The sequence below is a fragment of the Ovis canadensis genome, chromosome 1 (genome assembly GCF_042477335.2).
Source record: "Ovis canadensis isolate MfBH-ARS-UI-01 breed Bighorn chromosome 1, ARS-UI_OviCan_v2, whole genome shotgun sequence".
NCBI lineage: Eukaryota > Metazoa > Chordata > Mammalia > Artiodactyla > Bovidae > Ovis > Ovis canadensis.
Window position 1 is genome coordinate 255808893 of NC_091245.1, and position 18467 is coordinate 255827359.

Sequence of the window (18467 nt, forward strand, 5' to 3'; positions counted from 1 at the left end):
TTTCAGTGCTTGTGATTGCTTAGTTCATATTTTCTATTTCTTCCTGATTCAGTCTTGGGAGACAGTTATATATGTTTTTAGAATTTGCCCATTTCTGTCATTTTGTCCATTTTATTGGCATATAGTTGCTCGTAGTAGTCTCTTATAATCCTTTGTATTTCTGCAGCGTATATTGTAGCTTCTACTTTTACATTTGCAATTTTATTGACTTGATCCCTCTTTTTTTTGATGAGTTTGCTAAAGTTTTATCGATTAAAAAAAAAAATCTTTTTAGGAAGCAGCTTTTAGTTTTATTGATATTTTCTATTGTTTTCATTTGTTTCATTTATTCTGCTCTGATCTTTATGATTTCTTTCCTTCTACTAACAAGTTTTTTTCTTTTTTCCTTTCTCTAGTTGCTTTAGGTGTAACATTAAGATGTTTATTTGTGGTTTTTCTTATTTCTTGTGGTAAGTTTGTTTCCCCTCTTGGAAAAGCTTTTATGGTACCCTATAGGTTTTAGATATTTGTGTTTTCATTATCATTGTCTCTAGATATTTTAAAATTTCTTCTTTGATTTTTTGCAGCTTCATGATTTCTATGCTGTGCTCAGTTGCTTAGTCATGTCCAATTCTTTCCGACCCCATGAATGGAAATCCAATAGGCTTCTCTGCCTAGGATATTTTCCAGGCAAGAATACTAGAGTGGTTTGCCATTTCTTACTTCAGGGAATCTTCCTGACGTCGGGATTGAACCCATGTCTCTTGTGTCTCCTTCATTGGCAGGCGGATTCTTTATCACTAGTGCCACCTAGGATCCATATCCATGTTTAGTAGCATATTTTGCCTCCACATGTTTGTGTTTTTTATAGTTTTTCGTTATCCTTGATTTCTAATCTCATGAGCATTGTGGTCAGAAAAGATACTGGATATGATTTCAGTTTTCTTAAATTTACCAAGGTAGGTTTGTTTTGTGGCCCAGAATGTGATCAGTCCTAGAAAATATTCCATGAGCACTTGAAAGGAATGTCTTTCTGTGGCTTTTGTATGGTATGCTTCATAAATATCAGTGAAGACAATCTGGTCTAACGTGTCATTTAAGGCCTGTGTTTCTTTATTGGTCTTCTGTCTGGATGATCTGTGCATTGATCAAAGTGAGGTCTTAACCCACTGTTATTGAGGTAATGCCAGTTTTTCCTTTTATGGCTCTTAATATTTGTATTATATGTTGGCATGTTCCTATGCTGGGTGCATATGTATTTGTAGTTGTAACGTATTCTTCTTTAACCTATCCCTTGATCATCACGTAGTGTTCGTCTCTTGTAATAGTCTTTATTTTAAATTGTACTGTCTGATATGAGTGTTGCTATTCCAGCTTTCTTTTGATTTCCATTTGCATGAAATACTTTTTTTCCATCCCTCACTTTCAGACTATATATGTCCCTAGATTTGAAGTGTGTCTTTTGCAGACAGTATATGTACAAGTTTTGATTTTGTATCTATTCATCCAGTCTATGTCTTTTGGTTGAAGCACTTAATCCATTTACATTTAAGGTAGTTATCTCAGTGTATATTAGTATTGCCATTTTGTTGATTGTTTTGGATTTGTTTTTGTAGGTCTTTTTTCCTTCCCTTCCTGTTTTCCTATTTTGTTCTCTTCTCTTCTGATTTGGTGGTTTACTTCAGTGTTGTATTTGGATTTCTATGTGTGTGTGTGTTTATCTATAATAGAGTTTCTATTTGTGGTTATTGTGATGGTTTGTTTTAGGTTGTTCTTATGTGTAGCATTTTTAAATTTTTTATTTAATTTTTCATAGCATTCTTTCTGTTTTATGTTTTGATTTTTTTTGACCATGAGACATGTATGATCTTAGCTCCTTGTTTGGAGATCCAACATGCATCCCATGCATTGGAAGGCAGAGTCCTAATTTCTGGACTTCTGGGGGAAGACCCAAAGGATGGAGTGGGGGATATTTTAGTTTTGGCCCTGCTGCTCAACATGTGGGGATCCTAGCTCCGTGACCAGGGATCAAATCTGTGTACCCTTCTTTGGGATCCACAGGGAAGTTTTGATATAGCAGTCTATAACAAGAATATTCTAAGTTGCTGCCTTTTAAATTAAGTTGCCTTTCTGATATTCTGCATTTGTTGCTCTCCTCTTCTCACAGTTGCTGGTTTTGATATCCTAAGTGTATGCAGATGAATTCCTACCTTTATTTCATAGTTGGCTTTACCAGTGAATTTTTCCATTCATACTAGTGGTCTTGTTTCTAGTAGTGGTCTTTTATTTTTCACTAAGGAAAGTTCCCATAGCTTTTGTTGCAAAGGTGGTTTCAAGATACTGAATTCTCTTAGTTTTTGGTCGTCTCTAAAGGTTTTTATTTTTATTTTTTGTTGAATCTGAATGAGAGCCTTGCAAGACAGGAAATTCTTGGTTGTAGGTTTTACCCATTCATCACTTGAAATATATCATTCCACTCCCTTTTTGCCTGCAGAGTTTCTGCTGAGAAATCAGCTGATACCCTTACAGGAGGGATATCACGTATATGTTACTTCTTGCTTTTCTTATTTTTTTAAAAAATATTTTTTCTGTCTTTAATTTTTGTCTGTTTGATGACTGTGTCTCAGTGTATTCCTTTTTGGGTTTAACCTGCCTGGAACTTGCTGTACTTCCTGAACTCAGATGACTGTTTCTGTTCCCATGTTAAGGAAGTTTTCTTCTATCTCTTCAAATATTCTCTTAGGTCCTCATTCTCTCTTCATCTGGGACTCCTGTAATGCAAATTAGTGCATTTAATGTTGTCACAGAGCTTCTGAGGCTGTTTTCATTGTTTTTTTTTTTAATTTATTCTGTTCTGCAGATGTGATTTCCACCATTCTTTTCTTGCAGCTTATTTATCTGTTCTTCTGACTCAGTTATTCTGCTATTGATTTCTTCTGTTGTCTTTTTTATTTCAGTTATAGTATTGTTCCTCTCTTTTTGTTCTGTAGTTTTATTAGGTCTTTGTTAAACATTTCTTGCATTTTCTTAATCTTTGCCTCCGTTCCCCCCCCCCCCCCGAAATCTTGCATCTTCTTCACTCTCTTTACTCTGTATTCTTTCTCCGGTAGATTGCCTATTTGGACTTCACTTCATTACTTTTCTGAGGTTTTGTCGTGTTCTTCATTGGCAGTATATTCCTCTACCACCTCGTTTTGTCTAATTTTCTTTGATTACAGTTTCTGTTTCACAGGCTACAAAGTTGTAGTTTCTTTCCCCTTCTTTTTTCTGCCTTTCTGCTGGATGAGGCTGTCTGACAGGCTTGTGCAGGTTTCTTTGTGGGAGAGTTTATTCCTGCTCTCACTGGAATGGAGCTGGGTCTTGTTTTTCTAATGGACAGCACTGTGCTCAGGAAGACCTAAGCAGCCTGTCTTTTGCTGGATGCGGCTCTGATGGTTGTATGGCCTGAGGCCTTCCAGCACTGGAGCCTACAGGCTGTTGGGTTAGGTTAGGTCTTGGGGAGGAAATGATGGTTTCCAGGAGGGCTCATATGAGTGAATATTCGCCAAAACTGCCACTGTGTTTATCCCTGCAGTCAGCAACAGCCACCCTCCCCCCACCACCCCCACCATGCCACCTCTGCAGAAGACCATCCAGTTCTAAAAGGTAGGTCAAGCCCAGACTCTTATGTGGTCACTGGTATTTTTTTCCTATTTGCTGTTGTATGCATAAATATTTTCAGGTGTTGTTTTTTTGTTGGACGATCCATTTACCATTATTTTACACATTAATTTTTTTTTATTATATTGTCTCCTTATTATATTGTCTACTTAATTGTCTTCTAATAAGTCTGTTTTGTGTGATGTGTAAATGTCTATTCCAGCTTTATTTTAGTTTTTATTTACATGGTATAGTGTTCCTGTACATTTACTTCGGTCTTTGTGTCTTTACCTGTAGTGTGTCTTTGTTGGCAGCCCATAGAAGGAACTTGGTTTTTATTTACTCAACTACTCCATGTCTTTTGGTTGGAGAATTTAGTCCACTTACATTGAAAGTAGTTGCTGATAGATTTTTGCTTATTGCCTTTTTCTTGTTTCCTAGCTGCTCTTGTAGTTACTCTCTGTTTCTTCTTTCTTCTCTGCCTCTCCTTTGTAGTTTGATAACTTTATCTAGTGGTAGGTGTATATTTCTTTATTTTCTATGTATTTATAATATAGGTTTTTGCTTTGGATTACCATGAGATTTGTAATAGCATTTTAAGTTGATGATAACTTACATTTCGTCTAATTTTAAGGCTCAACATGACTACTCTGTTCCCACACTCCATGTTTTATATTTTTGATGTTATATTTAACATTTTGAAAAACTTATGTATTTCTTAATCATTTACATGCAAGTCATTAATCCAGTACTTTACTGTATATTTGCTTTTCAGTTAGATTTACTATTGCATATGTGTTCTGATAACTAAGTAGTGCTGTTTCCTTTCATCTTAAAGATGTCCGTTAAACATTTCTTGTAGACTGGTTTAATGGTATAGATTCCTTTAGCTTTTGCTTGCCTGGACAACTCCCTCAACTTCAATTCTGAATGAGAACTCTTCCAGGTGGAGTTTGCTTGGTTAGAAGTTTCTTTTCTTTTTTTTTCTACCACTTTGAATATATCATGCATTCCTTTCTAGCCTGTAGAGTTTTTACTGAAAAGTGTGTTCAAAGTCTCATGGGAGGTCTTTGTGTATAGCCAGTTGCTTTTCTCCTGTTGTTTTTAGCATTATCCTTTTGTCTTTTTTTCATTTTATAATGTGCCTTCCTTTGAGCCATTTTCAATTCATCTTATTTGGTATTCTCTGGGCTTCTAGAACTTGAATGTCTGATTTTTGCTCCTTTCTTGCCTTCTTCTCCTGGGAGACATAAAATGTGAATGTTAGCATATGTGGTACCATCCCATAATCAAGATTGCTGGGTGAAATATCAGTAACCTCAGATATGCAGCTGACACCATCCTTATGGCAGAAAGTGAAGAAGAACTAAGAGCCTCTTGATGAAAGTGAAAGGGGAGAGTGAAAAAGTTGGCTTAAAGCTCAGCATTTAGAAAACTAAGATCATGGCATCCGGTCCCATCACTTCATGGGAAATAGGTGGGGAAACAGTGGCTAACTTTATTTTTCTGGGCTCTAGAATCACTGCAGATCGTGATTGCAGCCATGAAATTAAAAGACGCTTACTCTTTAGAAGGAAAGTTATGATCAACCTAGACAGCATATTAAAAAGCAGAGACATTACTTTGCAGACTAAGGTCCATCTAGTAAATGCTGTGGTTTTTCCAGTAGTCATCTATGGATGTGAGAGTTGGACTATATAAAGAAAGCTGATCCCTAAAGAATTGATGCTTTGAACTGTGGTGTTGGAGAAGACTCTTGAGAGTCCCTTGGACTGCAAGCAGAACCAACTAGTCCATCCTAAAGGAGATCAGTCCTGGGTGTTCATTGGAAAGACTGATGTTGAAGCTGAAACTCCAATACTTTGGCCCCTAATGCAAAGAGCTGACTCATTTGAAAAGACCTCGATGCTGGGAAGGATTGAGAGCAAGAGGAGAAGGGGACGACAGAGGATGAGATGGTTGGATGGCATCACCGACTCAATGGACATGGTTTGGGTGGACTCCGGGAATTCTAGAAGCCAGGCCATCAGCTAACAGCTTTTAAAAATATGTAGATATAATATATGCAGTCCTTAAAGGCTGCAAGCATAAGACCCACTGGTTACTAGAGCCAGGCAATCTGAAAGTATATCTTGCAGAACAGTCACAAAAATCAGGGCTTCAGATGAGTAGAATATAACGGTGAATTGAAACAAGGCCAAAGAGAGCATCAAAATGACATCCGCAGTCTGTATTCCTTGAGAGCTGCTCCATATATGCTGCTACATGTGTGTCAAACCTCAAGCCTTTTTATCGATCTAAAGGTCCAAGAGAAGTAAAGTAGCCTCTTTCATATACTGGAAATGTCCTTCAGGCAGCTATTTGTGCAGTGGTCTATGCATGTTAATCTGCCCCGAATCATCTCTGTAATTGCCACAGTCCATCACCCAGATACCCCAGCCCCTTCTATCAGAACAAGGTGATCAGGTAGCCATAGTTCCATTTGTAAAATCTCAGGTGTTAAACACAAAAAACCAGGGCACCAGATACATGTAGAAGTTCCTACCAGTAGACTCTGGTGCTCTGGAACACTTCAGAGAGTGAGGTGAATATAGTGCCCACTCTCTGAAATCATTGAAAAAGGAAAGCTCAGTTCAGTTCAGTCACTCAGTCGTGTCCGACTCTTTGTGACCCCATGAATCGCAGCACGCCAGGCCTCCCTGTCCGTCACCATCTCCCGGAGTTCGCTCAGACTCACATCCATCAAGTCCGTGATGCCATCCAGCCATCTCATCCTCAGTCGTCCCCTTCTACTCCTGCCCCCAATCCCTCCCAGCATCAGAGTCTTTTCCAATGAGTCAATTCTTCGCATGAGGTGGCCAAAGTACTGGAGCTTCACCTTTAGCATCATTCCTTCCAAAGAAATCCTAGTGCTGATCTCCTTCAGAATGGACTGATTGGATCTGCTTGCAGTCCAAGGGACTCTCAAGAGTCTTCTCCAACACCACAGTTCAGAAGCATCAATTCTTCAGCGCTCAGCCTTCTTCACGGTCCAACTCTCACATCCAACATGACCACAGGAAAAACCATAGCCTTGACTAGACGGACCTTAGTTGGCAAAGTAATGTGTCTACTTTTGAATATACTGTCTAGGTTGGTCATAACTTTTCTTCCAAGGAGTAAGTGTCTTTTAATTTCATGGCTGCAGTCACCATCTGCAGTGATTTTGGAGGCCAAAAAAATAAAGTCTGACACTGTTTCCACTCTTTCCCCATCTATTTCCCATGAAGTGATGGGACCAGATGCCATGACCTTCGTTTTCTGAATGTTGAGCTTTAACCCAACTTTTTCGCTCTCCTCTTTCACTTTCATCAAGAGGCTTTTTAGCTCCTCTTCACTTTCTGCCATAAGGGTGGTGTCATCTGCATATCTGAGGTTATTGAGATTTCTCCCAGCAATCTTGATTCCAGCTTGTGTTTCTTCTAGTCCAGCATTTCTTATGATGTACTCTACGTATAAGTTAAATAAGCAGGGTGACAATATACAGCCTTGACGTACTCCTTTTGATGTTTGGAACCAGTCTGTTGTTCCATGTCCAGTTCTAACTGTTGCTTCCTGACCTGCATACAGATTTCTCAAGAGGCAGGTCAGGTGCTCTGGTATTCCCATCTCTTTCAGAATTTTCCACAGTTTATTGAGAAATCATTGAAAAAGGAAAGCTCAGTCCCTAGATATTGTTTAAAGAGAACCCTGCCCCTCAGGTCACAATCGTAATGACTAACTAATAGGTCTCTTTCACAGAAAGATTGAATTCTTGGATCTGTTGCCTCTTCCTATTCCCTGGAAGTGGTAGCTGATTTCGAACTCTTTTTTCATTCGTTAAGGTGTTGCGAGATCTACAATTTTAAGTCCTACTGGCCTCTAAAGTCCAGTGAAACAAAGGTGTCCTGGCAGCAGTCACAAAAATCAGGGCACTAGATGGATAGGAGCTCCATTATGATGACACTGATTATTACAGTTCCACATGATCAGGAGTGCCATTCCCCGACCTCCAGAGCCAGGTGATCAAGAATTATATTGTCGGCAGGAGCCGCAAAAATTAGGACATCAGGCACACATAGGCCCTCTTCCAAGAGATATTGGTGCTCCAGAGCATGGCAAAGGAAAAGTATAAAAATGGTGCCCGCTACTCTCTGTCCCCAGAGTATTCCAGCAGGCTCCTAGATGTGCATGTGTTAAATTAGGTGCCTGCCTCTTAGGCCATGGTTTTAATATAAGCACGTGATCCTTATTCGCTTTAAGTTTTAGTTCCCTTAACCTACCTGAGCTGAGCCTTGGGTGGAAGAGTTCACGTTGTGCAGGCCCTTTTAGAACTTTCTACTAGATTGATGCTGTTTTATGGGTCTCAAGATGCGATCCTTGTTGATTTTAAAAAGTAGATTTTTGGGGGATGGGGCTCATCTCTCAAGTGCATATCTTAAAATTTGTCGTACCTAATGTGCAGTTTGAGCCCTTCACTCCTCAGGAGAAGCTCTGGTTTTGAGTTCCCTCCTAATTGTAGTTCACTGCGGTGTAGATTGGTTTTATCTTGTGCCATTTGATGATATTTTGTGCCAGCCTGTCTTGCTGCTTTGATGTGATTTTCTTCTCATTTGCCGGATATGTAATCATCATTCAGCCCATTCAGCCAACCTTTAGGTGTTTTTTAAGAGGAAGTCTTTGCATATGTAATTGTTGACTGTTTCCATGGGAGAAGGTGAGTTCAGGATCTTCCTATGTTGCCACCTTGAACGAGAGCCTATACCTCTCTTCTTCATGTATGAACATATCCTACAGATCTTTTTATATCAGTCATAGATAACTTTGTTTTTTATATCCATGGCTTCCATTGACTTTAAGAGCCATTTAATAGTAGTGGTTTCCATGGATCTATTGCCAGTCTGCCTACATATAGGCCATGGATCTGCTGCTGGAAAAGCCCTTTACAAGTTGCTAAATCTCTTAAGTGTCTCAAGTTTCTCATCTGTACATGGGAGAAAAATTGTATTCTGAATAAAGTTGTTGTGAAGTTTAAGCACTTATTAGTACAAGGCCTAGTTGGTAGTGAGCAGCCAAATGTTGCCTTCCACCATTGTCATTATCATCACCATTTTTACTTAATCAGATTCTTATTTATGGGGAAATGGGGTGTTTACCTTTTTTATTGTTGCAAACTATGCTTCAGGGCATAACCTTGTGTATTCATTATTTTTTTTTTCTTTTAAATTCTAAAATCTTTAATTCTTACATGCGTTCCCAAACATGACCCCCCCTCCCACCTCCCTCACCACAACATCTCTCTGGGTCATCCCCATGTACCAGCCCCAAGCATGCTGCCCCCTACGTCAGACATAGACTGGCGATTCAATTCTTAGATGATAGTCTACATGTTAGAATTCCCATTCTCCCAAATCATCCCACCCTCTCCCTCTCCCTCTGAGTCCAAAAGTCCATTATACACATCTGTGTCTTTTTTCCTGTCTTGCATACAGGGTCGTCATTGCCATCTTCCTAAGTTCCATATATATGTGTTAGTATACTGTATTGGTGTTTTTCTTTCTGGCTTACTTCACTCTGTATAATCGGCTCCAGTTTCATCCATCTCATCAGAACTGAATCAAATGAATTCTTTTCAACGGCTGAGTAATACTCCATTGTGTATATGTACCACAGCTTTCTTATCCATTCATCTGCTGATGGACATCTAGGTTGTTTCCATGTCCTGGCTATTATAAACAGTGCTGCGATGAACATTGGGGTACATGTGTCTCTTTCAATTCTGGTTTCCTCGGTGTGTATGCCCAGCAGAGGGATTGCTGGGTCATAAGGCAGTTCTATTTGCAATTTTTTAAGGAATCTCCACACTGTTCTCCATAGTGGCTGTACTAGTTTGCATTCCCACCAACAGTGTAGGAGGGTTCCCTTTTCTCCACACCCCCTCCAGCATTTATTGCTTGCAGATTTTTGGATCGCAGCCATTCTGACTGGTGTGAAGTATTTTTCACACATGTGATTTTATGAATACTTTGCAACAAGTACAATATCAAGGCAAAAAGGAATATAAATTTTTAATTTTTGTAGACATTTGCCAAGTCACATTCCACAGGGATTTTATCAATTTCTGCTGTCATCAGTGTTTGACATAGTTTAAATGATCAAGAATTTGCAGGTAGATTTCTGATGTTACTTCTCTTTCTAAAATTATTCATAGTTTAAAATGACAATTTTTATTTTTATTTTTTTATTCCACTTTTTTATTGTGATAAAATACACATAATATAAAATTTACTATCTGAGCCACTTTTACATGTATAGTTTAATGCCATTAAGTACACTCATACTATTGTGCAATCATCCCCACTCTCACCAGAACTCTTTTCATCTTGCAAAACTGAAACTCTATACCCATTAAACAATAATTTCCAATTGCCTCCTCCTCTAGCCCAGGGAACCACCATTCTACTTTCTGTGTCTATGATTTTGATTACTCTAAACTCATATGAGTGGAATCACACAGTATTTGTGCTTTTATGACTGCTTCATTTCACTTAGCATTATGTCTTCAAGGTTCATGCATATTATAGCACATGTCAGAATTTTCTTCCCTTACAAGGCTGAATAATAGTTCATTTTATATATATACATAAACACACACACACACACATATGTGTATAGCACATTTTGCTTATCTATTCATCTGTCAATGGACACTTGCAGTGCTTCCACGATTTAGCTATTGTGAGTAATTCTGCTATGAACATAAGAGTACAAATTGTTTTTAGATCCTGTTTTCAATAGCTTTCAGTATATATCCACTAATGGGATACTGGATAATATGGTAGTTCTATTTCTAATAAGTTTAGGAGCCACCACACTGTTTTCCACAGCAGCTACTTATATTCCCACTAACAGTGCATAAGGGCTCCAATTTCTTTACATGCTTGCCAACACTTTATTATCATTATTATTTTATAGTACCCATCCTAATGATGTTAGGCACCATTTATTGTAGGTTTTGTTTGTATTTTCCTAATTATTAGCAATATTAAGCATATTTTCAGGTGTTTATTGCTAATTTTTTTTAGTTGGTATTTTCTCTTCAGAGAAATGTCTATTCAAGTCCTTAGCCCATTTGTTTTTTGTTACCATTCTCTTACTTTTAACCTAAATTATCTTTCTGTTTAAAATCTGTCTCTTGTAGACAACATATAATTGGATCTTGTTTTCTTTTTTGATCTGTTCTGGCAATCTCTGTTTTTTAATGGGTATATTTAGACCACTGACATTTAAAGTGATTATTGATATAGTTAATATCCACTATACTTTTTACTGTTTTCTACTTGTTTCTCTCATTCTTTATTTTATTCTTCCACTCTTTTATTGCCATTTCTGGATTTAATTGAGCATTCTATATGACTCAATGTTCTCTTTTTTCTTAGCATATTATTTATAGTACATTTTTTTGGGGGGGTTCCTCTTTATTTTATTTTATTTTTTTTTAGTTTTTTATTGTTTTAATTTTAAAATCTTTAATTCTTACATGCGTTCCCAAACATGAACCTCCCTCCCACCTCCCTCCCCACAACATCTCTCTGGGTTATTAAAATGACAATTTTTAAAGTTCTTCCTTTTTCTTTATTAAAACTGCAATCCTGTCTGGAGAGCCTGCTGAAACAACGTTTCATAAAATATGTATATTGGTGGCTTATTCTTTTAAGATTCTTATGGGTAACTTGTTAGTATTTAAGTGCTTGAAAGATGGTCTTTACTCTTTTTTATTCTATATTTTTGTTTAGTTTTGTTTCCATAAATCTGAATTATTTCAGATTTATTTACCTTTACTCTCCATAATCTTAGGATAATCTATTAGAAATATTCATATTTAAGAATGACGAATCCAAAAATGAACTGAGGTTAGCGCTTTAATGTATTCTGAAAATTAGTCTTGAATTAGGGCAATATTCTTGATTATTATTATCAAAAAACCTTAATAGGACAGAGGAACTTAAGATGTCAAAGTTTTTAAGGCTCGTGGAGAAATAGAAAGATCAGTAAATAGTGGTCCCTGCTATACTTTTTTCTATTGGGTGAGCTAGATTGGGGCTGTTTCCAGGCTAGAAAATTTTAAAATGGACAAAGAAGAATGCTTAAGTAGAGCTTTAGAAAATACCTGTATTTATTCACGTTAAATGCCTAAAAGTAAGTGAAAGAAATCAAGACAAATCAACAGAAAATATAGTACAAATGTAGAATGCTATAGGAACCAATGAAATAAACAAATGCTTTAAATAGAATAGATAGATTATTACTAAGATTGGTTGATGTAGCAGTTCAGAGATCACTGGTGTGAGGAAGCAGTTTCAGTAAAATTGTGGGACTCAGTTGGAGAAGAATGAACAGGAGAAAAATAAGTAAATAAGGTAATCTTTGGCACAGTCATTATGGCAGCAAAAGGAATTTCTTTCTTAAAAAGTATCAATGCAAGGCTTCTGTTCATTTTAAAAAGTGTGACTTTTAAACATCTGATGTTAGTAATTGATTTTTTATATTATAGCCATCTTTAAAGTTTTTTATATTTCTTTTAATAATGGTTGTTGTTTTGTTGCCTTTCCCTTCACCGCATTAAATTGATGCCATGAAATAGTCCTCCCTTTATGAACTAACATAGCTATTTTATTGAAAGTATATTTAGAACTCCACTCTATGTGAAAACTGCCTTGTCAATTATGGAAATTGAGTAGTTGAGCATTATTTACATCGGAAGTATTTTAACGGTTATATGTGCAACTCATTACTGAACAGTTAGGGTTAGCTTTGTCCTTTTTCTTGAATTTTTAAAGAATCTACTTTACCGAAATCTAATTTCCATGCATTAAAAGTCACCAGAGTATGTAGATAGATAGCTTTTGACAAATGCATACAGCCATAATGATGACAACTCTATTCAAGATCTAAAATATTTCCATCCCCCTAAGAAGAACAGTTCTTGTCATGTTTAATAATTTTAACATCTGATTTTATTTCTTTTGCTTTAATAAGTACAGATGGATGTAATTTTACTTATCAAATGTTGTTGTTGAGTCTCTAAGTCAAATCTGACTCTTTGTGACCCCATGAACTGTAGTACACTAGACTTGTCTGTTCTTCACTACCTCCCTGAGTTTGCCCAGATTCATGTCCATTGAGTTGGTGATGCCATCCAGCCATCTCATCCTCTGTTGCTCCCTTCTCTTCCTGCTCTCAATCTTTCCCAGCATCATGGTCTTTTCCAGTGTGTGATCTCTTCGCATCAGGTGGCCAAAATACTAAGGCTTTAGCTTCAGCATCAGTCCTTCCACTTATCAAGAGTACCATGAATTAACTCCTGAAATGACTTACTTTTTATCTATCAAATCTATTTCAGATTGATGCAATATTTTATGACCTATGCAAGTTTAAATGCAAACAATTTTATTTAATTGAGTGATTTTTGAGAATATCTAAGAGAAAGTTATTTTTATTTGAGCTCACTTATCAGTTAAGCATATTTCTTGTTTATTTAATTTTTTAAAATCCTCTGAAAACATAGACTGTTCTGTAGTACATAAACAGGCTATTTTCAACACTGTTGAATACTCTGTGCATTACTGTTTTTACCATAAAATTTTAAATCACAGTAAAAATTTTCTCTCTTTTTTTTTGAAATTGCATATTTCCAAAAACTATTTGAAGTTTTTAAGAACTTTTAAGGGGAAGAACTATTTAAAAACATTTTTCCTTTTCATTCTCCTTCCAACCTATCATTTCTACAGTTGAATATTTGGAATACCTATTGAAAATTAATGAGAGCTATGTATCAATAAATAAAATGTGCTGTAAAATGGTTCTGATTTAAAGATAGGGCAAACATAATTTTTTTCATTTTAAGATTAGTAAAAATTAAGTTGAATAAGAGCTAAATATACCACTGTAGTTTTTTAAGGACTCTGATTCTAGATCATACTTTGACTTTAATGGCTATTCAGTTCTCTATGTTCTTTCATACAGTATGACTCAGAGACTCTTCCAGCCTCCATTCCTAATTGTGACTTCAGATAGAGCTGATATTAATCACTTGCAAGGAGCCTGTCAGAAGTTATAAATTAATTATTTTCCTACTGTTTATTGAGTATTATTCTTGTGATTTTTAACTTGAATATTTTACATTTATGCAGTTGAAACTGAACCTTATTTAATTATTGAGCTTCCCCGGTGGCTCAGTGGTAAAGAATCCGCCTGCCAGTGCAGGAGACTCTGTTTGATCCCTGGGTCAGGAAGATCTCCTGCATCAGAAAATGACAACCAACCCCAGTATTCTTGCCTGAGAAATCCCATGGACAGAGAAGCCTAGTGGGCTACAGTCCATGGGGTCACAAGAGTCAGACACAGCTTAGCGTCCAACACATTTATCCAATTGAAACAGGACCTCCTTTAATTATTATATCAGAATTCTTTGTATCTAAGTTGATTTTGAACCTTGTTTCAGTTTTTTTTTAATTCTGTTATTTTAAACATAGATTTTTCAGTGTAAACCACTCATTCTTATAAGAGTGATAATATTAACATAGCCATATTTGAGATAAAAGTAAAGTAAGGTAGAAGTATGAAGGAATGAGATGAAAAGGGGGTTATGGCTTTTTCCTTTGTTTGATCCTTATGTAGAAGTTCCTGGAATCTTCAAAGAAAACAGATTTGACTGAAAGTATTGTTAAATTAAGAAACACTTAGTTTTAAATAAAAGGAGAACATTCTGATGATTAAAAAAAAAAAAACAGAAGGTGCCTTGAAGGGAGATAACATTCTCTTTACTTGGATGGTTTTTGGACTAAGGTAGCCACCTGGGATCTTCTTGACCCAGGGATCGAACCCAGGTCTCCTGCTTTGCGGGCCAACTCTTCATCATCTGTCACCAGGGAAGCCTCATATATCTGGTTATCATAAGCCATCTTTAGGGCCCTCTGTACTATGTAAATTCATTGTTTTATTTCTTTGTCTTTTCCTTCTTTAATACTTCTCTAAACATTTTTCATTAGACTTACCTAATGCATAGGTTATTCAGGTGTTTTTCTTTTTTAACGTTTAAAGAATTTTTAAATTCTTAAACAAGAGATTCCTTTAAATAGAAGTTTGCGGAAGAAAGAAAAACCCAATCACTTTCATATAAAACTTTTCAAATAGTAGTCAAGTTACATTTAACTTTTAGCATGGAGAGGAAAAATTAACTATAGAATCTGTTGTTCCACAGGTACTGTGAGAATAGAGATGTTTCGAAATATGCAGAATGCAGAAATCATCAGAAAAATGACTGAAGAATTTGATGAGGTATAGCATTTCACTGTTTATATAAATTGCCTGCTTGTACTTGTAAATGGTGAATATGTTGATTATTTTAAGTTTTGTTTTGACTTTGTACTTAGTATGAGAGAATTTATACTATTTTCTCATTTATGTGATAATCCATGCTGTTATTTCCAAAATGAATCATCTTTGGAAATTTTATTACATTGCATGGAGATAGTAGCACTGAATAATGACTGATGGCTGATAATGATTGGAAAATTAATGGTATGAGGTATGAGTTGATTCTTTATATTCATTCTTGAAGACCATCTAAAATCCTGAATTTATAAATGCACCTCTAACAGTTTCATATTCTGTGGAATGCTAGTCCTCTTAAATGTTTTAAAGAAAAAAGGGTTTGGAGGTCAAGGAAGTGTTAGAAGGCTGACTGTTATACCTACCTAAGATACCTGACCTAAGATTGTCAACGCACATTATCTTATTTAGGGTTATTAGAAATCCTAATAGTGAAAAATTTCCTAAATTTAATCCGGAATTCCCAAAATTGTTTTGTATGGATCCCTGACGCTGACATGTGTCCCTCTACCCTCACCCACCCCCTTTCCATTTTCTGTGTGTGTGTATAGTACTTCCATTTGGAACACTCTGCTTGAGATAATCTGATTTCTTACTCAGAATATGAGTCTTCTCTGCTAGTCTTCATGAGTTAATCATGCATGGTTTTCCATTTTAAGACTTAAATATTCTCTCAAATAGTTTTACACTGGTCATAAATGTTTATTTTTGAGACATTTTAACAGTTTTATTTCTTTATTTATAGTGAACTCATTTCATGTCATGCTTCAGGCCAGCATCAGTTCTTGTTTTAACATTCTGCCTTTGGTATTATTTTCTATTTTCTGATAGGTGTTCCTTTGTTTCGACCTTTAAGACTAGCCACAAGGACTGGCTTTCTTATAAGTCGACTCTTACTAGTAACATGGGTTTAGGTTTTTTATTAATAGTAGCAGTAGTATTTATTTTTAATTGAAAAAAGTACTACAAATACATACTAAAGTAAATATTCAAGCATAGGCTGCTCAATGTGTTTTTCTCATCAGGTGTTCACCTTTAGCAGCAGTATCAAAATGTTTTAATGTGTATCTTTCTAGATAAACATTCTGTCACTGGCTTTCAGACTAGCCAATTCAAGGGAAGACCTTGAATTGTAACCTATGGACATAATATTTCAGAATCACTTGCCTTAATTTCTGTAATCTCAAAAAAGCTCTGACAGTTCGTAATCCAAACTTTCAGGTTTGGCTCTAAGGCCACTTGGCATCAACTAACATGAGGCTATTTACAGTCAATTTTTATTTCTCACAGTCAGTTTGAAAAAAAAAAAAATATATATATATATATATGCATTGCTGTTAAATATTAATGTTCTTAACTACAGAGTGCTACACCAGGTTTTATTGGGGTATGATGAAATATAAGGTTATGCACCAAGTTCACTTTTAAAATTCAAAAACCCTAGATTCTGGAACATTTCTGTGGGGCTACTGTTCAGTAAAACATATTTTGTTGTTGTTGTTAATACATGAGTTTATATGTTAGAAATCGAAGTTAAAGCCAGGTAACATACAGTTAAGGTGCAAGTAGTATGTTTACTTACCAGCTACTGTTCTACTATGCGTGGCCTGCATTACAGGTGATTCAGATTGTAAATTTAAAAGTGGTATATGTCTTGGACCTTCTCAGGACTAACACATGATGGAATGATTATCAAGTATTTTAAGACAGTAGTTCCCAAACTAAATTTGAGCTGCAAATTAATGTCTCACTGGGATACTGATGCCTGGCTCCTTTACACATGCCCTAGACATTTAATTAATTTGTAAGGAATGTGACCTTGGCATAGGGATTTTTTTTAAAAAAGCTCACCATGTGATTCTAACATAGAACAACTATTGAGAACTATTATTCTAAGGTAAGTAAAAAGAGGAATCCAAGATTTAAGTTATAAGAACACTTCATATATGAAAACAGGCTGAGGGGAAAACAAAAATGAATGCAGTGTAACAAATGAAATTATTCAGAATGCATGTTTCATATTCTTAAACATTTTGTCTGAATATTTGAGATTATTGACCTAATCAAAGACTTTTAAAAATCAGCATTCTGTTTGAATACAATTCTGTTCTAATATTATTTTTATTGTTATTAGAATATATTAACTTAAAGCAGAATTAAATATCTCCTAGGGCTACATAAAAGTAAGTAAATATAATTGTGATGATTAGAAATTTTAATAAATATTTTAAGTTTCAATTTTAAATATCTATATAATACTTTTAATTAGGTGGCTTAAAACAGTGTCATTAAAAAAATAGGATGCTTACTCATTTGCTTGAGATTTTCTTGTATAAACAATTTGAAAAATAAAAATTTGAACTCAGAATAATGAATAAATAAACACACAAACAAACAAATACACAAAATTTCCAGAGATGATATTAGTGAACAAGATGTGCCAGACCTGTTCGACAATGATAATTGTCTGCAAGTATGACAAGATTCAATGAAGGAAGAACAAGTGGAAATTCTGTTTGAAAGGTGGTATTGTGTTTTGGAGGGACAGACTATGTATTTGCAAAAGCCATTGATGATGAAGAGTGGTAAGACTTATGAGCTCAGTACATAATAAGCGTAAGTGGGAGTGAATCACACATTGTTCACTTTAATGGACTCAATGAAATTATAATTGAGATGCAGATAAAAATTTTTATCTTCAATTCTTTAGAAAGATATTAATCTTTTACTACTGTGTATATACTTGAGAATGCATTTAAATGCTTGCATATTATTAAATACAGAGGTTTTTTTTCTTAAATACTGAGTGGGTCATTTAATTCCTTGAGAGTGGAAGGAGGTTAGTTTTTAAATTATGCTATGTGAAAAAATTCTGAAATATTTGATGAAAGGAGTCATTAGATCCCAAGATCCGAGAAAAATGCCTAGTTAATAGAGAAAAGCCACTAAACTTCTGTTGAATGAATGACTGAATATGTTGTATTATAGCAAAGTGAAGTAAAGGTGAAATGAGGTAGAAAGCATTTCGATTGAAACTGTTTAAATTGAAAAAGGTGGTCAAAAGTATGTTATTACCTGAAAAAATAGTGTGCTGTAACTTCTATTCCTTATTACAAATCAGTCATACCCAGTTATTACGTGACCTTTTTTGAAAGCCCTACAAATCTCTACCTGGCCAAAAGTCTTTTATAATTGTAATAACAACCTAATTAGAAATATGTTAATTCCCAAAGCAGTCTATAACTCTTCGAGGTCAATAGATATACTTGGTTCCTGGTGGAGTCAGTTGTTATGAGATAAAGCAAAATGTAATTGTATTTCTTCCTGAGATTATTAGAATCAGATCTCTATATATAAATTCTTAGATATGGTTTCTCAAAGGTCAATTTGTGTAGTTTTCAAATATTTAAGTAAGACATCTATGTTGGGAAATCTTT

At 35.5% G+C, this 18467-nt stretch overlaps 1 protein-coding gene across 1 annotated transcript in view; it reads left to right on the forward strand.

Annotated features, from left to right (window-relative positions):
* STAG1 (STAG1 cohesin complex component) overlaps positions 1 to 18467 on the forward strand; it is a 472075-nt gene that overhangs the window by 242322 nt on the left and 211286 nt on the right. The window contains exon 6 of the mRNA XM_069564764.1: positions 14900 to 14976. Within this exon, the coding sequence (XP_069420865.1) occupies positions 14900 to 14976 (77 nt within the window). The remainder of the gene's footprint in view (positions 1 to 14899; positions 14977 to 18467) is intronic.